The sequence below is a fragment of the Lissotriton helveticus genome, chromosome 11 (assembly GCF_964261635.1).
Source record: "Lissotriton helveticus chromosome 11, aLisHel1.1, whole genome shotgun sequence".
Lineage (NCBI taxonomy): Eukaryota > Metazoa > Chordata > Amphibia > Caudata > Salamandridae > Lissotriton > Lissotriton helveticus.
Genome location: NC_136072.1, coordinates 58,112,908 through 58,139,121, shown reverse-complemented (window position 1 = coordinate 58,139,121; position 26,214 = coordinate 58,112,908). Strand labels below are relative to the sequence as shown.

Below are 26,214 nucleotides of genomic sequence, written 5' to 3'. Positions count from 1 at the left end.
ATAGTAATGTAAGTAATAAAATAGCCATCCCTATGTAATATTAATAACGATGCAATAGTAATAATGTAAGCAATAAACAGTAAGACAGCCTTCTCTATGTAATATTAATGATAATAAGAATGACATAGTAAATGTAGTAATAATAAAGTAGTAATATGGAAGTCATAAACTTAAACAAATGGCATGACTAGGGAATACAATACACCCTCTACTGCACACACTATAATATACTGGTCACTTACCAAGAACACCCTCTACTGCATACTATTGCAGGACCAGGGACATTTACATATCCTCTAATGCACACATTATAATGTTCCGTCTGCATACTATTGCAGGACCACACACACATTAATACACAGTAGCCTCCCAATAAGAGAACACATACCTCCTCATAAAGGGGGAATCCACCTCCCTATAAACCACCACATACAGTAACCCAAGGGGGAATCCACCTCCCTATAAACCACCACACACAGTAACCTCCGAGGGCGGAATCCACCTCCCTATTGCCACACACTCGCAGTAACCTCCCAAATAATTGTAAAGGGGGAATCCACCTCCCTATAAACCACAAACTTGCAGTAGCCTCCCAAATAGTTGGAAAGGGGGAATCCACCTCCCTATAAACCACACATTCACAGTAACCTCCCAAATAATTGTAAAGGGGGAATCCACCTCCCTATATTAATACTGTAAAATGAAAATCACATTGAGTATCAATTTAGAATGACACGTTGCAAAACAAAAGCAGATGTACATAACATTGGCATATATCACCAAATTCAATGTAGTGTCACTAAGTGACTTACCCGTCATCACATGCACCACAACAAACGAGTGAGTGACTTAATACTTAACAATCATTCACACAGTACAGTTCTGGGTTTCTTATTTCCTTTGACCCATACTCTAACTCCTTATAGCAATATTTCATTACTGTTCCAGTTCTGAATCCTCCTTTCTCTCCAAGTGAACTAGTTAATTCCTTTTCTTGGTGCAATTGCGCTCCATAGCCAGAAGATGGTGTTGTTACACTAGTTCTAAGTTTTCCAAAGCGACATTCTCGGTAATATGTAGTTTTCAATTAGTGTAAATGACAGTACCTGTGACGATCTTCAGGCAGCAATGCTCATGGCAGCCCTCACATTAAAATCATTTTTATCACCAGTACTTGACTCACGAAATTAACTCTGATGGTAATCCAGGTCAGCTACAGAGCACAGAGACACAACAACAAACGGGGGTCTTCTTTCAATTCCATTTCAATACCATGGAGACACCAGTCTTGGTTGGCAAACACTGCACAGTTACAATAGACTGTGCAAAGGCCTGCAGACTACAATCCAAAGTTTTCTCCACATTTGTTCTCTGTCACACTTTTAACAGCAGGGCTTGATGATTCTTTAAAGGCATGTGATCAAAATCTGCAATCATTGCTCACAGTTGAAACTGTAAATTGTTGTTGACTGCAGTTTTCTCCACATTTGTTCTCTGTCACATTTTTAACAGCGGGGCTTGATGATTCTTTAAAAGCATGTGATCAAAATCTGCCCCCGATTATTTTCTACCATGTGCAGCCACCTCTCTTCAGGGCACACCGGAGCCTTGTCAGCATTCATCACCGGGGCATGACCTTCGCCCCTACCGGGGCTCGATGTGTGCCCCCGACATCACTACATCGCAGTCCATTTCAACACAGCGCTCCATACCCATTCAGCATTAGTGACAATTTGAGGTTGATTTAGCACATACCTCTTCATTGGGCTTCACAGTTTTAAAATAGGACTGCAGATTCACTTTACAGTTTCATACAAAGGTGGATCTGGCACCTAAAATTATTTAGGGCGACCGTTGTCAGGGTCACTGGTGGGGCGGGTGCCAGAAAGCTTAAATAGTTTAATGTCTTTAGTAATATTAGTACCTTAAGTTCCAGTAGCCATCAAATAGCCTTCTTTTCTCAACGCATAAGTTATATTCCTTTTAAATCATCGCCAATGTAGAAATCAATAAAGTCTGGTAGACAGCTCTTGTAGTTGTAGTTTATTCTTCAAGTTAGATCTTGGTAAATTCCAATGTAAGTCTTAATATAAGCCCCACCAGGAGCAGCCTCCTGGCTGCTCAGCCCATCTTCTCCAACTGCTCCCCCTTCAAGTACAAACATCCATAACATTCCAAATTACATCATATAGCTAGAGCATCAGGCAGAGAAGCAGGGCAAGGGAGATGCATTACATAAGAAGCAGATTACTACAGATAACCATATAGAAACAAAGGTTTAATGGTTCGAGAAAGTGTGATAACTAGATATAATAGATCTTGTCTGCTGTCATATGTTGGGTTGGTGGCACCAGGTTAGTGCTAGGCCCCCATCGCTGGAGTATTATGATCACACCGACACAGGTTTACTTGGTACTGCACACTAATCACAAGGTAGACTCCCCTGGACCATATAATAGCTCTGCTGATATGTCGTCAAAGCAACCATTATTGTCTAAAGTGGTGTGCTCCATTATTCAAACCCCCTCAGGAATACACATTGTGGGATGACCCATCCACCATAACATTCCTCCTTTACCCAGACATCAAAAACACAAAAACATAATGGCTCCTGCACAGTATCAACACAAAGTAGGACATCAAGTAATAACTGAAATGGAGGGATACCAGGAAGAAAAGGAAAGATAGGGAACATGAGCAGTGAAAAGAAGAAGTGAGAGAGACAGATATAACCTCTGGATGGTAGTACCAGCTCATAAACTGGTTTATTTTGCTACTGAGTCTTGCAGACCGGAGGATCTCATTGGATGCAACCTGAGGTGGTTTTTCTTGGTCCAACGCCACTTGGGAGTTCCACTCCCACTTCCCAGTCCTCCTGGCATTAGAAGGCTCAAGAGCTGCAGACATGTTCAAATTGTTCTTTCTTGAGTCATTGGTGAGGCTGCTGATATCTATCCATCTCTGGCGAGGGCGTGAGCATGGGGAATGGAATTGGGCTCCTCAGACTCCCAGACAGCAAGCATTCCTCATCGTATCCCTTCACGTTTGCTTGGGGCAACTGCAGGTGATTATCTGGGTGGTTGTTTGTAGCATTTGAAAAACAATATATTTCTCGTGACTGTCTCGACATGCCTCTGGACAGTTACCATAGACCCTTTTACAGCAGTCACTTTCTAAGGGTCAACTTCGAAAGGTAGCGAGAACTTGTTCCGTGATGCCAGGTTTTAACTAGTACTTGATCACCAACCCGTAGGACTTGCTTCTTGGTATGTTTTGCTCGTTTTGTGCAAGAACTTAGTGCTTTAGCTACTCCTTTTCTCAGCCTTGAAGGCTCCACCACATGTAGAATGGTGTCACCCACCGATTGTTTTATGCAGACAGTGCTTGGGAACAACTTGTGTGTGGCATGTGGTTGAGAGGGTATTTCCGCAGGAAGAAATAGAGGGCACAGTCCATGTTCTGTCCATTTCAGAGGGCGTTCTGTTTGAACCGTTCTGCCTCTCTGTTAGGTTGGGGCCAACGCTGTGTGATTTTCCAATGACAAATACCCCATGACTGCAGATACTCAGCAAAATATCTAACCCACTTGAAATTGTGTGGTGCGGTTATCGCTTTTGACGATATCAACAAAGTCACAGAATAGGACCCAGTCAACCTAACAAGAAGATTCTGGGTGTCTATGAAATTCGAGCGATCTATATGGATTGTTTCTAAGCCTTGAAAAAGTTACTTTGTAACAAAACATGTGTCGGCTGCCGATCCACCGCTCTACAAAAGGTTTACTGTATTACACCTTCCAGCCTTGTAATATCATGTCATTGCAAAATGTTTTGCTTCTGAATCAAATGTATTGAGAATATTGCTGAATTTGTGTATCTTATATACATTACATTGAACCGCAAAATATTTGTTGCTCCTTGCTTAAATTGAGTATCATTGCATTGGATAACTCGCCACGAATGAAGTATTGAACAGGTCAGTGTGTCAAGGTTTATCTTTGTATATAACATGTACACTGGGTTCAGTTGATCCACAGTGGGTTGACACCTGAGGTAGTGGGGTGTATGTTCACAACCTAGAGGGGCACCAATACTGTATGCCAATCTCCTTTGCACATTAAGAGTGATGTGCTACCATTGAAACCACCACTACCTTTTGTTGATTATTACATATCCTGACATCTCCTGGCTGCTTGGGTTTCTTATTGTGACTACAATCGGGGATACCCACGGCATAGGACCGTCTACCTTCTCGATAATGTCCATCTGTTCCAGCTTCTGTAGTTCTGCCTCCACTTAGGGGCACATATGGGATGCCACCCTCAAAGGCTTCAACATGACAGGCTGGAAAGAGTCATCAATGTGCAGGTGTATGAGATGTTTTTTGAGGCATCCTAAAGCATCAAATAATGTTGCAAACTCATTCACCAGTTCGTCCATGGTACCCAGATGGACACTGAAACCAAAAGCGACTTGTTGAAGACATTCCACTGTCCGGCAGCTCAGCAACATTCCTGGGCCACACTTGGTCATGTATACTTTGGCATGAGTGGAGTGAGACTCATGCTTGATCTCCTTCACGAAAAAACCTGACAATGAGAGCAGCGTTGATGATCAATGCGCAAAGACTTGGCTTAACGTGGGACATAAGGTCGGTTGTAAGGGGAGAGTCTTCAGGACATCCTGAGGCAGAATATTAATGGAAGCACCTGTATCGATCAACGCCGGCAGGTGATGACCTGTCAGAAAGATTCTGCATTTAGGGATGGGTCTCCACGGATGTCAGCCGGGCTGCAGAGAAAGAATTACATGAATTGCTCTTTCTGTGTTATCATCGTCTATGGCTTCCTCATCCTCTGGCAGTTCCGGAGTCTGCATAGCATGCACTGCTTTGTTCTTCTGCTCTCTTTTGAATGTGGAAGAGCGGCACACCTTAGTAAAACGGTTGAGTTTGTTGCAGGCCTTACACTTCTTTTCATGGGCAGGACAGGGCTCTAGATGCGGGTAGGACCCACCACATCCAAAACACATCTTAGTCGTTGAGTTGGATCTAGGGCGTGTTTTCATTTTGTCAGTGTTCATAGCAGTCATCCCTTTGACAGGCTCAGTCTTTACCTGTTGTTGCAGAGTCACTTCCATGTGCGATGCTCGTACTGTGAAGAGTTCTTTGTACCAACTTATCATCAGCCAGGGGTAATCCTAGGAACCAAAGAATGCTTCCCCCGAGCTTGACTGAGGAACAGCCTTGAATGAACTGAACCCGAATCGCATCATTAACGTCTGGCAAGATGCAGGTACTTGCCAGGTCGTTGAGTTGAGTGTATAAAGTGTCCACTGACTTCAGGTAGTTGACGAGCCTGGCGCAGCAAGAATCTCTCACAATCAGGATGTGATAAGTGCTCGAAGTGGGCAGTTAACGCCTGTTTCAATGTTGAATATGTGAAAGGTGGGCCAGCTTCCACGACAGACGTCTCCAACTTCTAGATAGCCAAATCCTGTCATCTCCCAGTGCCAGAGCTGCAAAGTAGGTCTCCAGCTGCTCAACCCAATCCTTTCATTTGGCAACTAGGGCCAGTGGAGGGCCATCTATCACAAATGGACCCAGCGCAGGAATTGAGGTCATGATGAAGCAGACCGAGGCTCGTCACCACCAATACAGGGATCTGAGCACTGACCTGGGGCAAAGTCACTCAATAACAACCCACAAATGGTGCAGCAGAAGGATGAGCAGGTGCAGGATGAAGCCAAAGGGTAGTGGTCTGACCTACAATTAAGTTCACATGGCGAAGGTACTCGGAGTTGTATGTTATCATCTGTCTTTGCACAGGACGGGGTCTGATGGGCTTCATGCAGTCTGCACACTTGCAAATGTTCCTCTGCTGCAGCCTGCACAGCTACAGGGTATGCATATGGTGAATGCACAGGAAAACTCTCCACCGCAAGGAACCTGAAAGGGCTGGATACTCCACAGGACATACCTGGTGCCACTTGGTAGGCTGCGGAACAGGTAGCGAGGCACTTCTCGCCTCTAACCTTTGCAGATGCAGGAATTATGAGTCCACAGTAGTAGACAGGAACTAGGAGGTCACAGCAGCATTACTGCCCCATTATGGGTAGCACAAACCTTCTGAGATGGTGGCGGGCCAGGAATCAGCCATCAGCCAAGAATGCCATGTCCCACAGGCACCAGGCGGTGCAGCGCCGACCTGAAAAAGCAGCCAGATGATGTGGCTAATCCCCACAGGCACCACAGTGTTCCAGAAAAGGGGTAGCATCACCTACATGTCAGTAGGATGCGAGCGTGTACCGCCATGCACTCGGACCACGTAACCGGAGGTACAGGCCACATGGGTGCAGTGTATGATTGGTTCAGATGCTCCGTCCATCACCACCACCCCCTTTTGCACTGCACATGGGTGCAGCGGGGCCACAGGAGATGTTCTGCAATCAGAATACAGGAGCGAAGGCCACCGTAAGCAGCAGAGGCAGCACGCATACGGGTGAATCAGAGTTCGCTCGTCGCTAGTTGTTGGGTTGGTGGAACCATGTTAGTTTTTAGGCCCCACCACTGGAGTATAACGATCACACTGACACAGGTTTACTTGGTACTGCATACTGACCACTAAGTAGACTCCCCCAAGTCTTTTTATCATCAACAGTGGTTTGGTCCATTATTCAACCCACCTTAGGAAATACATATCATGGGATGACCCATCCCAACATAACATCATACACCTAATTGTGACATAGTGCTTGTTAGGTGTATCACTTCAAGTGCTAAACATGGGTGACAGAGAAGTGGTACCGTCTATTAAATATATAGTTGTTCTCCTTGGCTGAGCTGGCACTGTATGTAAATGGTAGTTGTGTTACTAATGTTATGTTAAAAACATTGCAGATCTGATTAGATCTGCCCATTCTATAGCAGTGGGGGCACTATGTTTTCTGAAGTACCTTTCACTCATGCAGCCTGTCAGCTCCCTGTCACCATAACTCTTCACTAAGCACTCACTGAAGCATGTACAGTATTGTGCGTATAAATGCCTTCAACCCAAATTCAAAATGGAGGTCACGTTAAGTGTGCACATCAAGGTTACGTATCACTGGTTTCTTAGCAACTGCCTCCTCAAAGGTTGCCATCTGTGAAACTCTTTGACGTGCATGTGAACATGCCAAAAGCCCTCTCCGACAACTTCCCAAAAATCCTCCTCAGCATCGCTGCATGTGTGCTGCGAGTATTTTGGTCTCAATCGATCAATCTGACTCGGGTAACCAGGCTCCGGCTGACTGGTCCCCCATTCCGCGGTTACTTTGGCGCAAAACTGCAGGAATTCCTAGATACAACCACCCAGCTCTTTGTCAAATTTGTTCAGTAATATTCTACGGGAACGACTATGTAGGCAAACTTCTTTATTTAAGTTCATGCGAGATCAAGGCCAACACGTCCTTTCCCATCGGAAGTCCAGCTGTTACTGCCCAAATTCCCCTAACATTCCCATATTCTAATAAAAACAACAATGACGCACTGACATCAGTATCGGTATGTACAGCGCGTGGTTTAAAGACAAGCACAACACTTACTCTAATGGGTTTTACTATGCTCTTATTCGAATGTTCTTCATGTTCTTGGAGTGTGCGTCCTTAGGAGTTCGATCAACTGCTGTCAGTTCTGATCAGGATCTTGAGAGTGCGCCACTCCTTGCCGTGGCTGAAGTTGTATGTAATAAAGGAGACTTTAAATATAGAAATACTTCTCCTTTGTGGTGTCTGTCAATTTACCACATTTGGTGACGATCGGGAGCCAGCTTCAGCCACTGGAAGACATCTACACAGTGGGGTCTACTCGTCACTATTTCTCCGACCTTCAGCGCCTGCAACCGGAACGGAACTTCTCATTGTAGCTGTCTCACACCTTCCTACGTGTGTCAGAGGAGGTCCGGTAATATCCAATTTTTCTTTATGTTCTGCGTATTTGGACCTGATTGATATCCTTGACCGTTGGTGGCTCAGACGCTTACTCACGCGGAGTCGGAGGTTCCACGGTCATAGCGTGATTGGAACTCTCTGTGCAGGGCTGCTGGGTCTAACGTATTACGTAACGCCTTGACGCTACGTGAGGATGCACGGAGGCAATCTTGGCTAGGGTAAAGACCTTGTATGACAAAGAGGTGGGAGTCAGCTGTTCGTGCATCGCGGTGATGCACACACCCCTTGTCCTTCGGCGAACAGCTGTGTGCGGGTCGCGGTGATGCGCAGACCTCTCATCCCTTGTTGGTTAATGCCTGCATGCGCTGTACTTGGCAAACCAACGGTTTGCACATTGCGGTGATGCGCACAACTTCCATGCCTTGTCCTTTCTGAAAGCAGCTGTTTGCGTATCTCGGTGATGCGCACACCTTTTGGGGTCAACGTCTACATAGTTATAACAGCTGATGCCCCAGGACCTCTGTGACACGCTCACATTTCTTGGTTCTTTTATGTGTCACAGTGCTATTTAATCTTAGGCATATCCGGTGATACACACACCTTACTTTTTCTCCTGCACAATTCTTCTAAGCAGCCATCGAAATGTATTATATCCAAGGCAGTTGAATACTCATATTGATTATTATCAATATTATATATATATATATATTTATTTTTTTCAAGGGGAAAATATATATATATTTTAAAGGGTGCATTTTGACTATGGCTACTACGCATTAAATCACACAACCTCCTCCATTTCTTGCGAAACCGGTAAGCCGTGCATGCCCTGGTCAGAGTGGTTTCATTTATTTGAAAATCACTTGGTGGCAATTGACGCAACAGAGTATTCTCCTGCTCGCAAGTTTGCTGTACGTTTTGGTAGTTTGGGCCAAGCAGCACAACATATTTTTGACAGTTTGCCTCAAATTCCTCTTCCAGCAGGCAAATCTAGTGACAGGCTCTGGAATATTTATTTAGAGGCAATCGCAAGACTTAAGAAATAGTTCTCTGAACCACCTAATATAATGCTTGAAAGGCACACATTTTTATGATATTTTGGAAAATGGTACAGCTGGAGGGTGGCAGCCTCTACACTGTATTCGTTGACCTAAGATCGGCCTTCGACCTGGTACCGCGTAGGAAACTCTGGTTCGTGCTCTCTGGTTTGGGGGTGCCACAACACCTATTAACTATGATTATCAGATTACATACTGATAATTACGCCCAGGTAAGATGCGGTAGGGAAGGGATATTGTCCAACAAATTCCCCGTTGACAGGGGGGTTAGGCAGGGCTGTGTGCTTGCACGGACTCTGTTCTGCCTCTTTGTCAACGGGGTAATAGAGCATTTGAATGGGGTTGAGAATACTGATGCTCCCAAACTTGAAGGTAGCAGGGTTCCCGCAATTATGTTTGCGGATGACACCATGCTCCTCTCCAAGTCCCCAATGGGGATTCAGCGAGTTCTTAATGGCTTTGAGGCATTTTGTAAAGATCATGGTCTAGAGATCAATGCTTCGAAGACCAAATATATGGTCTTCAACCCTCCATCTCGAGCTCTAATCCTTCTATTGGATCTAATACGCTAGAGAGGGTCCGAACCTTTGATTACTTAGGGATTACCCTAAATGAAAAAATGTCGTGGGTACATCAACGGGAGAAAGCGCAATTAAAGCTGGCTCAAATAGCAGGCGGAATTACCAAACTAATTTCCAAGAATAAATCTACCTTTAAGCCGGTGGGTCCCGCCCTAGAGATCTACAGAGCACAAGCTAGGGGAGCAGTTATTTATGGAAGTGAACTCTGGGGCCACACGTGCAACCGTGATCCGGTAGTAACCGAGAACAACTTTATCAGACAGCTCCTATCACTTCCCTCTAGCACACCCCTGCTGCCTATTAGACTTGACCTGGCCCTGAGACCCCTGGATGAAGATATGGGCCTGCGGCCCCTGTTATTTTGGCGCAGGATTTGGGCAGTACCTGAGTTAGCTAACTATAGGTTAGAACTGCAAGAAATCCTCACTCTCCCAAATATTGGGAAAATTCCATGGCTAAATTTTATTAAGAAAGAATTAAGGAAATTAGGGATTCCTACCTTATGGTCTGACCCGCTTACATCTTGTCCCGGGGTTACGCGGAGTAGGCATGGGCGGATTTTGCGGATCCACGATCCGCGGATTTGCGGATTTACGGATCGTGGATCCGCAAAATCGGCGGATTTTGCGTATTTGCGGATCCGCGGATTTGGGGCGGGGCTTCCATGCGAGTGCACATGCCTCTTGTGTGTTTAAAAGGTACACATGATGAAGAGACAGACCCTCCTGGTCACAGGAACAGCAAAGGGATTGCGCTCCTGAAAGTCAAGGATGCAAAGGCCTCTGTCCAGCATCACAGCTGATTTTCGACGGTAGATTTGGGAAGAAGGCACACCTGCCCAGCCTCGATGACGAGCACGATTGTTTTTTGGGCTGATGAATGAGTCACTGCATTTGAGCTCCAACTAGTTCCAGCGACCATGTGTGTGTTAATATGCAATCGCCCCGAAGGGCGCAGGGATCCCTTAGGTGAGCTGTCCATCATAGTGGGTCAATGGCGGGAAGACGGTGCACACCACGAGTGTGTGGGCGGGGCTTCCATGCGAGTGCACATGCCTCTTGTGTGGGTAAAAGGTCTTAGACCGATCAGAGCAGTAGATGAAGAGACAGACCCTCCTGGTCACGGGAACAGCAAAGGGATTGCGCTCCTGAAAGTCAAGGATGCAAAGGCCTCTGTCCAGCATCACAGCTGATTTTCGACGGTAGATTTGGGAAGAAGGCACACCTGCCTGGCCTGTTGTAACTATTTTACGATGGCGCCGGCAAGCTGCCAGCGCCATCCTAAAATAGTTACTAAATTAGCTTCAACAGGAAGCTCTAAAAGATAAAATCGAGCACCTGCTTAATTTTATCTATTAGAGCTTCCTGTTGAAGCTAACTTAGTAACTATTTTCGGATGGCGCCGGCAGCTTGCCGGCGCCATCGTAAAATAGTTACAACAGGCCAGGCTTCAACTTTTGCCCCGGGCCCGGATCCGCCGCTCGCGGATTTGCGAATTCTCTGCAAATTCGCGGGAGTTCGCGGATCGCAAATTTACCGAAAATTCGCAAAATCCGCGAGCGGAACGGATTTTCCGCCCATCCTTAACGCGGAGGCAGCTTATCATCCAGTATCAGGAGAGTAAATTGGCTACCCACATGCAAGGAACTGCCCCCGGCACCCTAACGTCATCATTCTTAATAATCAAGGACAGCTACAGGCTCGAAACTGTTTTAGATATCATAGCCCCAATATCAATCAGAAAACTGTATCTCCAATGGAGGTATGGTAGTCTACCACTACGGGCCCTTACTAGTAAATGGGCCGAGCCATCCCCGTCTCATTGCCCAGGATGCAAATCTGAACAAGAAACTGATTTGCACATATTGTTTTTCTGTAATGCGTATGTGCAGGCGCGGAGAAAATGGATTGTCCCACTATGTAAAAATGTGGGCTTCTCCCATTGCCTGCAAGCATACAGGGTTTTAAAGACGGATCTTTCTGGGCATATTGTCTTTGCTTTAGCCAAATATTTGGGGTCCGTATGGCATAAGAGGAGACTTTTTTTAAATGGGGACCTATGAAAAATGTTAAAATGATAAACCCTGAGTTAGATATTCTGAGAATGCCAAAAGGCTGCTCGGACTTTTTCAGCTAACACGGCTCGACTGTGGAACACCCTACCACTTGATTTGCAAAGGGCCCCGTCAGAACAGAGCTTTAGGAAACAGCTCAAGTTTTGGTTATTTTCACTGGATCATTAACTTTGCTCGCTTACCGGGCAGTCTGGCTTTGTTTTGCTCTCACAGCGCCGGCACACCTCCTAGTTGAGGTAGCTGTTTGCGCTATAGAAAATACAGTATTATTATTATTTATTATTATAATGTTTCTACATGTTTTAATGCTTGTATATATCTTAACATTTACTGTTTTAATGTTTTATGTACCTTTTATGGCACATGATGCCGAAATAAAGATGATGATGATGATGATATATATTAAAGGGTGCATTTTGACTATGGCTACTACGCATTAAATCACACAACCTCCTCCATTTCTTGCGAAACCGTTAAGCCATGCATGCCCTGGTCAGAGTGGTTTCATTTATTTGAAAATCACTTGGTGGCAATTGACGCATCAGAGTATTCTCCTGCTCGCAAGTTTGCTCTACGTTTTGGTAGTTTGGGCCAAGCAGCACAACATATTTTTGACAGTTTGCCTCAAATTCCTCTCCAGCTGGCAAATCTAGTGACAGGCTCTGGAATATTTATTTAGAGGCAATCGCAAGACTTAAGAAACAGTTCTCTGAACCACCTAATATAATGCTTGAAAGGCACAAATTTTACAAACGCAAACAGGGCGAGGGGGAAAATGTGGAAGAATACATATCAGTTTTGAGGGTCCTGGCTACAACTTGTGGGTTTGGGCCTTTTTTGGATGATTTCATCAGGGACCAATTTGTTTTTAATTGTGCTTCTCACAAAATAAGGGAAAGGAGTCTGATCTGTAAAAATCCTCTTCTCTCTGAATAATTGACCTCGCCTTAAGCATTGAGAGATCTGTTATTTCTACTAAGGTCATGCAAGCAGGTGCTCCGGCCAAAGTTAATCTAGTTTCTGACCAAGAAGAAGCCTCAGAGGAAGGTTTGCTTGCTGTGGGGGTAAAAGATAAGACTAAAAAACCAGTACAAAGGAACGGCCAATCTTATTGTTATAGATGTAGTTCAAAGTTCCACATTGACAATATTCCTGGCAGTCCGGCGTTGGGTAAATGATGTTCTATTTGCAAAAAGGTGGATAAGGATGATCTTTTGGAAGTTAAAGGCCCTTTTTGTGACGCTTTAATTGATGGAGTGGAAGCCAAAGTTTTGGCTGACTCTGGATTGCCAATAACAATTCTTTGTGATTCTTACTTCTTTGAGAAATGGGGCAAAAAGGTTACTTCATCCCATACAGATGTGAACCCGAAAGCCTTCGAACAAAAGGACATTGACATGTTGTTTTTTTTATGTCTAATGTAGAGGTCTTGGGCTGCAAAATTGTTACTAAAGTGCATGTGGCTGTAGAGGGGAAGAACATTGTGAGCTGGAAAGATCTTGCCAAAATGGGTCTGTATTTAGTGCCTGGTGAAGATAACCCAGTTAGGGTCAAGGAAACCTCTGTGTGTAGTGTGGGCGAGCCAGATGTGGATTTTAAAATGTTGCTGGATGAATTTAAACCTGTGTTCAAAGATCAAGTGGGTTGTGTGAAACGTTTTGAGCATAAAATTAGGCTATCGCCTAATGCACAACCTGTGATTCACAAGGTCAGTCCTGTACCCGTAAGTGCAAGAGAGGAGTTAAGAGCCATGCTCGATGATTTATGTGCTACAGGTATCATCCAACCGACAGAATCTTCGCAGTGGGTGGGCCCCATAGTCGTTGCCCGTAAAAAGACTGGGGAGTTTAGGCTTTGTACAGACTTGAGGGGTCTAAATAAGACAATGTTGATCGATTAGCAACCGCTCCCAAACATTCATGAACTTCTGGATAATTTGGGGGGAGCTAAATGGTTTTCCCTTATCGACCTTAAGTCCGCCTATCATCAGATTCCTCTGGATAGGGAGTCTCAGGAACTGATGATGTTTGTTACGCCTTTTGGCACGTATAAGTTCCAGAGGCTTCCCTTCAGCCTCGCCTCCGCTGCTAGCGTTTTCCAGAGGATAAGGGAAACAGGAATTAAAGGCATGGTAGGTGTAAAAACCTATTTGGACGATATCCTGAATTTTTCGGAAAATGCAAGTGAGCATTATAGTTTGTTGAGGAGGGTGTTGTCTGCCCTTGGGGACCATGGCATGACTGTAAGAGCTGATAAATGTACATTTGGAGTGAGGGAGCTGGATTATCTGGGCCATACTGTAGCTGACAAAGGTATCAAACCTACATTTTCTGTTACCAGGGCCCTTAAAGAAGCTAAACCACCTGGTGATAAGAATGCCCTGCGCTCTTTCTTGGGGCTCGCCGAGTATTACGCTAGATTCAAGGGCAATTATGCTCAGGTTGTAGAGCCCCTTCGCGTTTTACTCAAGAAGGGACAAAAAGGTTTATTGTCTCATGAACTGGATGGCATGCTTGAGAAAGTAAAAGAGTTGAATATTTGGGCGCAAGCTTTGCATGCTTTCCGTGATGATTGTCCTTCTATAATCACAGTTGATGCAAGTATGAATGGTCTGGGGACTGTCCTCAGCCAAAGAGTGAATGGCAAGGAGCAGACTGTGGCATTCGCATCGAGATATCTCAAACTCTTCGAGCGAAATTACAGCACCATTTAGCGCGAGACTTTAGCCTGTGTTTGGGCGGCTCAAAAATTCAAAATGTATATTTGGGGTCGACAGTTTGAAATTTTTACGTACCACAAGCCACTCACTTTTATTTTCAGCTAAGTCTCTAATAATACTATGTCGGATAGGTTGACTCGTTTGGTATCAAAGGTGCAAGAGTATAACTTTGATATGAAACACATTGAGGGGAGCAAACATTTTCGTGCCGACTGCTTGTCAAGAATGTTGATGGAGAAGGATGATGAAGAGGATTTTAATGAGGATGAGGTAAAGTGTGTTGCTGTTCTGGACGCAGTTGAATATTGTGGTCCAATTATTTCAGAAGCAGATTGGAGGATTGCTTGCTCAAATTATGTTATTCTCTCCAAGGTGGTGGAATCTAACTGGGGAATTAAGGAATTTCGCATTAGTTGCTGATGAACTTTCAGTTAAGGATGTATTTGTGCAAAGAGGGGATACATTTGTTCCTCCTGTTAGTCTGAGAATCTCTATTATTAGAGTTGCTCACAAGGGGCATTTGGGTGTGACAAAAAAGTTCATGAAAATAAAACAACATTACTGGTGGCCCGGTTTCGAAGCTCAGGTTAGAAGTCTCGTGGATGGTTGCGAAGAATGTTTGCTTTCAGACAAGCACTGGAAACTTTCTAAGTTACCTTTGCATCCCACTGAGTTTCAGGGGGAACCTTGGGATAAAGTTGGCCTGGAATTTTCTGGTTCTTATATTGTTTTGGTGAAGGAGTTAAGGTACTTGATTTTGGCCGTGGACTATCATTCAAAATGGATGTATTAAAAATGTGTGGATTCTGCCAAATCAGATAATACCATTCATTTTTTAAAAAGAGTGTTTTTGTTGGAAGGAAAACCTAGGTCTTTAGTGACAGATAATGGAACTCACTTTGTATCAGATAAAATGTATAAATGTTTGGAAACTCACAATATCAAACATTTGAAAGTGGTCATGTATTCCCAGGCTTCCAATGGTCTGGTGTAACGGGGCACTAAAGTCCTTAAAGAAGGCACTCGAATGGCCCTGGCTGCTGATCTTGATGTTGGAGCCTTTTTTGGAAGAAAAGGGTGGAATTAGAATAACTCTCCACACTGTACCACCGGACTCACTCCCATTGAGTTGCTAAGGGTTTAAAAGGCAAACTCCTTTTTTTATAACATATTTAATTTTTTTCATGCAAACAATTTCACACCCATGGTATGTCAGCAACATGCAATACAATTAATATGCACCATGGTATCAGAACATCAGCATCGCAGTAGAAAAAACACATTGATCAGCAATCGATAATTAACATTCCTAATGTAAAAAGAATCTACTAAACCCCCCAGCAATCCCACCCACCTCCCAGGTAGTAAATAGAAAGGGCCTCCCCCACCGTCCCTAAACTCACTACTAAATAGCTGTGTAGACATCATCTACCTATAAACCAAGTTGGGTAATTGTGAGGTAAAGCTTTTTATATACAAGTGGAGGGATACGATGGGGTCTGTCATTTATTCACCATATACACAATTGAAGAACAGTAGACACATTCAGTGTTTCAGCCCAACGAGGGTTCAGCGGACACAAACTGTTCTACCATCATATCCCATTCCAGTGCACATGGGTTCTTCCTGAAGCCTCTATTTTCTTCCCTTCATAGTGCCATACTTTTGACCCTCCCCCAGCGCACCATTTCGGCATGCCAAGTCAATACTGACGGGGCTGGGGAGATTTCCACCTCATAGTGATAGATTGTTTTGCTAGAATAAGCATAAAGTTTGCAAACCGGTACTGGGTCCCCTGTGATTTACGTTTCCTACAGAGCCCTAGCACGCCAAATTCTGCTCCATTGTGTCCCACACCCAGTATCACATCCGCGAGGAATTTGTATACCACCTCCCAGAAGGGTGCCAATTTTGTGCAGGACCAGAGCATATGAAGCAGTCTTACCGGCTGAGTGTGGCATCTGGGACATGTGTCTAACATATCGGGGAACATTTTGCTCAGTCTGTGATGTGTCAGGTAAGCTCTATGTAACAACATATATTGAATTAGCTTAAATTTAGGGCTGCGTAACACTTTCTTGGGGTATTCCAGAGTTTTCTCCCGTTCTTTGTCTGTCAAAACATGGCCTAGATCTGTCGACCATTTATCCTGGAGTCTTGAAGTGAGACCGAGGCATGGGTACGGATACCTCTATATAGCCATCTGGTCAGGTGACCCCCGTTCCCAATAAAATAAGTCATGTGTATCAGTAGATTTGTTTGGGGCTCTGTGTCATCCGGCGCCCAGGTGCTCCTAATATATCTGTGTATCTTAGCGTGTAATATATAAAGCGAGTTAGGGACTCCTTGCTCTCTAATAAATGCATCATGATCTAGGAGCAAGTTGTCCGCGAAAAGCATGCCTACAGTGGTCACACCCTCCTCAGTCACTGAGACAGTTGCCTAGCCGAAATAATACCGGTCGGTGTGGGGAACCCCATCAGTGGGATATTAGGGGCGTACAGGTTGAGATCTTTGGTGTACTGAATGTTTTTTTTCCAATACGCCATAGCCACCTTGAGTAATGGGGGGGACAGCACCTGGGGAGCAACAGCGTATATAATGCTCCCTTCTACCACGCTATCTGTGTCATGCCTATCTCCTGCAGGTGGTGGCCGGCAGTCCACTAGGATAACCACTGTAGTTGACTGGCATAGCAGCATGCCCAGAATAAGCATGAGCGCAAAATCCGCTACGCTCGCGGATTTTGCGAATTTTCGGTCTCCGAAAACTTGTCTTGATAAATATTGGGGGAGTAGACACTGCCCAAAACATGTGGTTCTCGATCCAAAGTGCCAGAGAGAAACACATATCTACATGCTCATCTATCTTCTGCTCTAAGACCACAAAGGGAGTCCCGCTCCTGATCCATATAGCAGTACCTCTAGCAAAGACCGAATAAAATGTGTCAAGTGTGTTTCCAAGTTAAAATCTTGTATTTTCCAGGCACGCCCATATATTAGAAAGGCAAACTTTACTTTCTTACCATCACGGCTGGACAGCAAGGTATCTGTTGGTGTTGACCCTTTAGGTGTGGGTAAGGTAGTCAAGGAGAAACAGTCAGATATGAAGAAAAGGTTCCACAGGAGAGGTTTTCTTGGTGATTTGGAAATTTCTGAGGGGGACTGGGTTTTGTTTAAAAAAAACCATTCAAGGTTAAAAAGGGTGAATATGTATTTTCGGATCCAGTTCTAGTCTGTAAGGTCAGTAAAGGTGCAGCATTTTTAGAAGGCAGAGGTTGGTGGAACAAAAGGCAGTTAGTTTAGTTGAGGAAACGATCAAGCAGAATTGATTAGAAACTAAAAGGCCTCAAGGAGTGAGCAGGGTCTTGAGTGGACACGTTGGTTGCATGATAATGAACAGATTGGGTTCAGGACTGAAAATGTGAGTCCATCAGCCGCGGAGCCGGTTGGATGTATGTTGGGCGGTAATTTGGACAATTTTGCAAGGGGGTGTCATAGTAAAAGACTTCCTTCCAGGTTTAAGGATTAGCCGCTATATGTATCAAGCTATTTAGCATTCGCAAAGGCCGAAATTCTGCGAATTTCGGCCTTTGCGAATGCTAATTAGACAAATGGAATGTATCAAACTAGTTTGATGCAAAATAAGGAATAGCAAAATTTGCTAATCCTTATTTTGCGATTGCACTTAAGGAATTGCAAATTTTGCGATTCCTTAAATGCAATGTATCAAACAAATAAAATGCAAAAAAAGCCATTAAGGATTAGCAAATTACCACCAACTTCTAGTTGGTGGTAATTTGCGAATTCTTATCAAAAATCTTTTTTGATAAAAACCAAAGGTGCCATATGACGCCCATACATGCCCTTAGGGCATGTATGTGCGCCATATGCCCCCAAATGTCTTTTTCAGGGGTGCAGCAGGGTGTTCTTGAGACACCCCTGCACCCTTGGAAACATCCCTAATTTGCGATCAGCAAATTGCTAATTGCAAATTGCACTTTCATTCCTATGGGCCTCCTGGCCCATGGAAATGAAGGGGTAATTTGCGATTGACAATTTGCTAATCTCAAATTAAGGAATGCTAAGGAATCGCTATTGGAAAGCGATTTTGTACATACATACCGTTTTGCATTTCCTAAATAGCGATTCCTTAAAATTCGCTATTTAGGAAATGCAAAATGGTTTGTTGATACATATAGCGGTTTGTTACATACTGACTGACACTTTGTTTTCCTTTTGGGTTAAGGGGGGAGGTGTTGTAACGGGTTTGTATTGCCTATGCTCTTATTAGAATGTTCTTCATCCTGTGTTCTGGTTGCCCTGCTTGGAGTGTGCATCCTTAGGAGTTCGATCAGCAGTTGTCAGGTCTGATCAGGATCCTGAGTGCGCCGCTCCTTGCCATGGCTGAAGTTGTATGTAATAAACAAGACTTTAAATATAGAAATACTTCTCCTTCGTGGTGCCTGTCAACTTACCACACTTACCCATACAACTGTTCTTTGCAAGCTGCTTCTATGCAGTAGTAACTTTTCTATGTAAGGTGCTTAGACATCCCGCTGGGTCTGCCTTGTGCTATTGAAACCACGTAAATAAATAAATAACTTCACATTACTGCTGATGAAACTGAAAGAGCCCAATATGGGGCTCAGACGTTTTGTTATCATTAATGCTTTTAGAATTCTAAAATCTGATTCTTCTGGACACATTGTATTTGCACTTTCTAAGTATCTGTTAGCAATGTGGTTTAAGCGACGGCATTTAACTGCAAATGACTGTTAAGCTGTAAATACTCATAAGATTGTTTTACTGCCAATACGTGTATTATACGTTGCATGAATTTTGTTATTTATTGTGTCCATCCAAATGAATTCTATCCATAATCTCCGTTCAAATCATGTTTTATTGTACACTCTTTTATGGCGAATACAGCAGAAATAAAGAATTTATGAATGAATGTTTTGTTATCTTAGAAGTAGCCCCTGGGGCTGGTATCATTTACCTTTCGTCATTGCAAAGAACTCCACCATGGTCTGAGCCTCCTCCTGGATCCGCACTTCTAGACTTTTCTTACCAACCCCAAGATTCCTCAGAGTCATCAGGCCAAAGCGTCTCTGCTGCTTCCAGTTGTGTCCAGTGGAAAAGATAACTCCTGAGTAAACAATTGTGTGTTATGTTTTTAGTTGTCTCTTCAATGTAATATGCCCATTATATTTTTGAAGTCTGGCTAAAGAATACTTTGGTCCTCTCTGCTATTGTAATGCATGTTCAAGTAGAGGTACTCTACTCTAAAGGCTGCAATAAAGACTGCTTTGTCAATGGCTTTTATTTTTTAGCTAAAAATATTGTGCTTTCTCTCTCTCTCTCTCTTTTACTTTATTAACAACTCATTCAAATCTTGTCGCTGCCTTTTCTAGCTTCTGAAAATAACATTTGAAGATAGTCAAGAGTCTTTAGAACACTGTGGGATCTACAGTTGTCTTCCTCCCTTGCAGCCCAGGATACACAGTAGATTCACTCTGTTTTTGTTTTATGTATAGAATGCTAGCTCTTAGATTCTGATTGTTGCTCATGTATGCCGAACCACTCTCTTTTGAAAGGTAGATCAGTGCCAGGATATCCGCTCAGTGAATCATTTCATCAACACAGCTCTTACTCCATCTGTCCATAACCCAATGAATAGCTCCTCCTGCTTTCTGACCCCTGCTTTTTAATACTCTCAAAATCTGAACTAATGCCTGACTCAGTTACACCTAGTATGCTGGAAAAGTCTGTGCAGATCGCACATTTAAATTTTTGCATCCTCGTGTTCTTCAAGGTTGGTAAATTGAACACCATTAAACTATTATTTACAGAGCTTCGAAATGACTGAAGTGTGGTATGAAGTAGTATATAAAACAAGTTATTTGCTTCTTAACTATGCTGTTGTGAAGCAAGAGCTACCTACCCTTGCCCCTTGTAAGATCCTGGTAAGTTGGGGTTTTAGGGCGTCCAACAAGCTCTTCGGAGTGGGAGATTAGACCATCTCTTATGGCCTGGCATCCATTCAACACAACCACTGGCTTCTGCCCCAGCCACACAGTGAACACGTTCCCATAAGTCTTCGCAAGCTGGGGGTGGAAAGTAATCATGCAGCAATTTAATAGAACAGCAAAGAAGAGGAAAGAGAGTACTACCCCCACCAAATAAATACATGATCTCTTGGGGGAAGGTAACTATTATCCATTTCAGTCCCTGGGCAGCCTGGGCACGGCATGTTAGCTACCTACTACTTATGCTACTTTATGTACATGCTTGCATCTAAAGACACACAATTGATAGACGGAATGCAGAACAAATCAAATCATGTACCCCCAGTGAAGACATCTTGGTTAAAACCATCATTCTTTTGCTCACCATGCCACCACCCCAATTTAGACCTGACAATATACAAATCAGTTCTGATCTTGTTCCTCATGGGAACAGTCCAGCCCGAACTGCCAAGCCAGGTCCTCCCTGGACCAGAAACAAGCACCCTAGGACCGTTTTCAGAGTTTCACCCCACAGCAGCCAGAATAGCTTAATTTCTGTGGCACAGTGAGCCAGGGACCTACATCTGGGCATACCCAGGGCACTTAGGGTGAGGAGGCAAAAGACACACAACTGATTGACGGAATGCAGAGCAAATCAAAAAATTCACCCCCATTCAAGAGATGTGGGTTAAATCCATCATTTGCACCTTCCAGTTAGATAGTGGCTCACGCAAACCTTGTCCCTGCCTAGACATTATTTACCTCCTGGTAATTTAAGGTAGCCAATCCTCACATTTGAAAAGATCTGTTAACTGATTAGTAGAAATGATTGAATGTAAAACGAGCAATTTAAAAGTCACTCAGCTTACAGTTCATGCAGGCAAGAGGGCATGGTAGGATACAAATGACAGAAGCTATGTATATAACAAATTCTCTAGTCTGGATTAAAATTAGGTCTTAATGGCAGCTACAGACACCTGAATATCTCTCACATGGTCCAGATTCTTATGTAAATGTCCCCATACACCTGTTTACAGACTTTGCTCTGGAAATAGCACACGGGAGTTCATTGAAGTGAACCTCTCACATTAACTTCACTAGACTGTCTAAAAGAATGACAATCCATAGAATGTCATTTACTGTCCAGGGTGAACCCTGTCTTTGGATATAAGAGCACATATCCTGTATGATTTTAATGGAGATGGCCACTCCTGCATAATACATACAATTATACATATTACCTGCAGAAAATAACATTATTTGCCCACTGCACTAGACACAACATTTCATTTCAAAAGAGTTATTTATATCGCCTTATCACATAGGAGACCTACCTTCTCAATGGAGTGTATTATCTTAATGGCATGATGTTTAATAACCCGCAGCTTCCCCTCAGATATATACTTTTTTTGTCACGTCAAAGGTTTAATCTAGACGATTTACTTTTAATGCTAAGCACAATCATGAGGGAACTTGAATGTTGGCCAACTCCAGACACTCTTTCCAGTGGGTGTCCGCTTCCTCCCTAGGTGCTGTTGATAATGTCAATTGAGACAAGCAGTGTACGAAGGGTTAAAATGTGGCAATATCTTACAGTCCAGGGATTTCAAGTGACACAAGAGAAGATACATTTCTTTAACTAGAAATAGTTGTCTGGAGTCTATAAAGTTCTCTGGATTTTCAGACATGACCCATAGATCATACCACCACCAACACCACAAATGCCACCAAAGTTGTCAAAGATAACATGGCGTAAACCTGACAATAAAACACACAAAAGGTGATGGGGCTAACTCGTGAAATTTGTCTAAGCACTGGCAATTACTCGGGGTAGCATCCCAACCCACCGGTCTTTTGGTCACCATATCAGCTCAGTTTGGACTCTGCCAAATGCGTATGCATTCCCCATTCCTCTGAATGGGTTGGCTTGGTATTTAGAGTAGCTTAATGCTGGGAATCCCAGTTACAGTCACCCTTGTGGTTAGGGTGTCAGTGAAGGTGGAGCAGTGAAGGACAAGAGTTACCATAGTAAGTAAGTAAGTAATGTTTATTTGTACATGTTTAATTAAAATCTTTACAAAATTGTAAAAACACCAATAAAATCTTTGTTAAAAGAAGCCATTTGAACTTGAACTTGATGAATTAGATTACATAAAATTACAGATTTGTTGGAAACAGTTCATGATTATCCTCAGGGCATTAAAAATGTGTGTCAGACGTTGTTAAGTCTCTTTCTTGTTAAGTCGAAGAACTTCACGACCTGGCAATTCAATTTGGTGTCGCTGGTGGAAAAGGACAGTTTGACTGCCTGCCTACGGGTACGAACGGCATGTAGGTTAAAGGATGGACGTAGGAAGTTGTATCTCAGGTCCTTTAGACTAGGACAGATGCAAATCACATGGACGATGTCCTCCTTGCCAGTGTTACACAGGTGACACTGTTGTGAAGGGTTATTTCTCTCCCAGGGTGGAAGATGTGGGAGTATGGGAATTACGCCGAGGCGTAGTTTTAAGAATTTCTCTTTAACTTTTACTTTCATGCCAATGTTGAGGTATGCTCGTGGCTGCATTTTTCCGTAATCACCCAGCGTTAGCCATCCATGCGCTCTATTTGCTAGGTCCTTCTTGTCTACAATTGCTGAAATAAAGCGTGCTGATTTTTTGGCTACTTTTTTAAAAGACAAGAGATCTATTGATGTTTCCCAGATATCGATCAAGCCTAGAACTTTGAGTGATTCGTATAAATAGACTCTCGGCAGGGAGTTGCGATGCCGAAGTAACTCTTCCCATACGTTAGAACATAAGGAGCCAGCCAGCCTCTGCATTGCGAATCTTATGCCAGCTGGCTGAATACACACTCCGCCTTTCAAAAGTTTGTTTCAGGATGCCGAATTCTAGTTGAATCTGAGCAGGAGGGACATATTTGGGAAGATTAAAAATAGCCCTGTATGAGTTAGCTATGAGTGTGTCCAGCAATGCTGCATCCTTTCCATGATGTGATTCGCTCCCATAGGTAAGGGTCGGTTGTAGTTTGGCACCCAAAATTTCAAGGAGAGGTTTGAGTGTAAGGTCGAGTTACCATAGAATTTTGAGGTGTTGTGGTCTCTCTGGAAAAAGTTCACTGAGTAAGGAATGGACCAAGAGAAATGACTTTAGGTGGAATGGGCAGCCTGGCCTCCACCAAGGTTTTCAAAGCCACTATAGTGGATTGTGAAATCTCCACTGGCAGGGTAGTTACTTTACTGTTTGTGAAATAAAGATTAGAAGGTTTTTATCAGTGCAGGTGCTGAATAAGGGTTGAGATTGCACTGATTCCTTTCGGCTTAGACCATGTTGCAGGAATTATGTTCTTGGCTGTAGATCAGTGAAACCCGTGAGCCTCCAACTTCGATGTGATTACTTCTGCCAGTGTGGAGAGACTACCAGATTGCCTATTTACTTACAAATAAACTTCATTACCCAGGTGACCACCCTTGACGTAATAGCCAGGTAATGCTAGTGTGTTTGTCTGTTTTTCTTACTAATACTGTACTGTATAAGCAGAGTACCTGTGTGATGCTCATAATATACATGTACTGGTGCCATTAGAAAAGTGTGCATTGTTGCTGCCATGATTTACATGGTGTGAGTGACTTTGTCTGTGGGTATGTAGTGAGTCTCTGTGACTTGAATGCCAGTAGGTGAGTGTGTGTTTGCATTTGAGGGTTACACTGCCTGTGCCTGCACAGCTGTTGCCTATGCCACTCCTATCAAGTGCAAGTGAACCTTGCATTGCTGTTTTATATGCTGTAGTTATTCTGGGTATTTACTGGACATTGTATTGCTGCTTCATCAACTGAAACTTTTTCTGTGACACTCGCAATGCTGATGCCTGTGCACTGCATGTGTAGAAGGGAAGGTTGCCATGCTGCTGTCTGTACTGTTCCTGCGTTGCTTGTAAGGGAATCTTGCATTTCTCCAACCTGTGCTTTTTCTGTCCTAAGTGTGAGGAGAGCTTGCAATTCACTTCTCTTTCTGTGCACATCTGTCTGTTATTATGTTTGTTCATTTATTTATTTATGCATTTTGTAAAGCGCACAAATACCTGAAGGTGTCTCTGTGCTACAGGCTGACAAGAGCTGAGGGGACAAGATGGATCATTGATTAAAGAGCCAGGTCTTTATCTGTTTCCTGAAAGAAAACAGGGAAGGGCTGGTCTTGATGTTGGGGTGAGCCTGTTCCAGAGTTTAGTGGTGGCACATAGGAATGTTCTGTCGCCCCAGGAGGCTTTTTTTTGTGCGAGGGACAATGAGAAGATTAGTGTTGGAGGAGCAGAGTTGTCTGGGGGGAGTGTAGGGACAGAGAGACTGCTTGAGAAAGTTGGGACCCGTAGTGTGCATGGCTTTGTAAGCGATGCAGAGCGCCTTGAAATTGGCTCTGCTTCTGATTGGTAGCCAGTGAAGTTGGCGAACTACTTTGGAGATGAGTTTGAATTTGGGAGTCCCTGTCAGGAGTCTAGCTGCCGCATTTTGAATTAGCTGGAGTTTATTGGGCACTTTTTCTTGTGCATTGACAAATAGTCCATTGCAGTAATCCACTTTGGACATAACGAGTGTACTGATCAATGTTTTGGCGGCTGAGGCTGGGAGGTATGGAAGAAGTTTCTTTATGATTTTGATAGTATGGAATGAGGATGAGACTACCGAATTTGCATGGTAAATGAAGGAAAGTTTGGTGTCGAAGATGACTCCTAGGTTTCTAACTTTAGTAACTGGGGAAGGGGCGGTTCTTAGGTCCGCTGGACACCAGAGAGTTGACCAGGCCGGAGAGAGGTTACCAAAGATCATGACTTCTGTCTTACTAGAGTTCAGCCTCAAGGAGTTGTCTGCCATCCAGGAGCTTATGGCAAGCATTCCCTTCTGGAAGTTGTCTGCAACCCTAGGACCATCATTGTGTATAGCTAGCACAAGCTGGGTGTCGTCAGCGTAGGAGGTAAGGCCCAGATTATAGGATTTGATGACCCTTGCCAAGTCCAACACATAGATGTTAAATAGTGTTGGACTTAGCGAGGATCCTTGGGGCACCCCGCATGGGAAGGAAAATGGGGGGATGTGAAGGTGCCAAGCGTAACAGATTGTGAATGATTGGCTAGGAATGATGATACAAGGGCCCTGGCCTTGTAACCGATACCTAAGGCAGTGACACGGTCGATTAGAGTAGCATGATCATGTGGTGTGACAATGTGTGCTGTGCTTTGCTGGACCAATGTGTACACCTCCATGGTCATTTAATAGGCAACTTAGAAACAGGCATTTCAAGGTGTGCTTAACTGTGGGAGACTCTGATTGTGGGAAAGACGCCATCAGTATGGACCTCGGCATGGTGGCCCTCGGAGCTGGGTCCCCTACCGTCCCCCAGTAACCCAGTAAGAAATCTGGGGGTATGGCTCGACAATAAAATATCTTTCGAGCAACAGACGAAACAGTTGGCAGGGACTTGCTTTGGCATCTTGAGAGTTTTGAGGAAGACGTTGGATATACTCCCCCTACCTGCCAGAAAAACCATGGTGCATGCCCTTGTTTCGTCCAGATTGGACTATGGAAACGTCCTGTATTTGGGGGCCAGTGCAAAATGCATTCATAGGTTACAGCGGGTACAGAATGCGGCAGCCCGGCTGGTTCTCATGTTGCCCAGGAGGGCCTCTTTTAAGAGAGCACTCAAATCCCTGCACTGGCTACCTATTAGGGAACGAGTGAAATTCAAAGCCCTCTGTGTAGGACATCGCATCCTTTCAGGGGAAAGGACCCACCTATCTCCGTAATCTGTTAAGCCCCTACCACCCTACCCGTCAGTTAAGATCGTGCGGGAC

The 26,214-nt window shown here is 43.9% G+C and overlaps 2 protein-coding genes across 4 annotated transcripts in view; one reads left to right on the top strand and one right to left on the bottom strand.

Annotated features, from left to right (window-relative positions):
- The window catches only part of LOC144791898 (cytochrome P450 2J2-like), a 203,004-nt gene that overhangs the window by 83,676 nt on the left and 93,114 nt on the right, over positions 1-26,214 (top strand). The window lies entirely within an intron of this gene.
- Positions 1-26,214, bottom strand: part of LOC144791897 (cytochrome P450 2J4-like) — a 129,654-nt gene that overhangs the window by 101,443 nt on the left and 1,997 nt on the right. For all 3 annotated transcript variants that reach the window (XM_078666689.1, XM_078666690.1, XM_078666691.1), the window contains exons 2-3: positions 20,304-20,466; positions 19,359-19,508 (exon numbers count right to left, since the gene is read on the bottom strand). In XM_078666689.1, the coding sequence (XP_078522815.1) occupies positions 19,359-19,508; positions 20,304-20,466 (313 nt within the window). The remainder of the gene's footprint in view (positions 1-19,358; positions 19,509-20,303; positions 20,467-26,214) is intronic.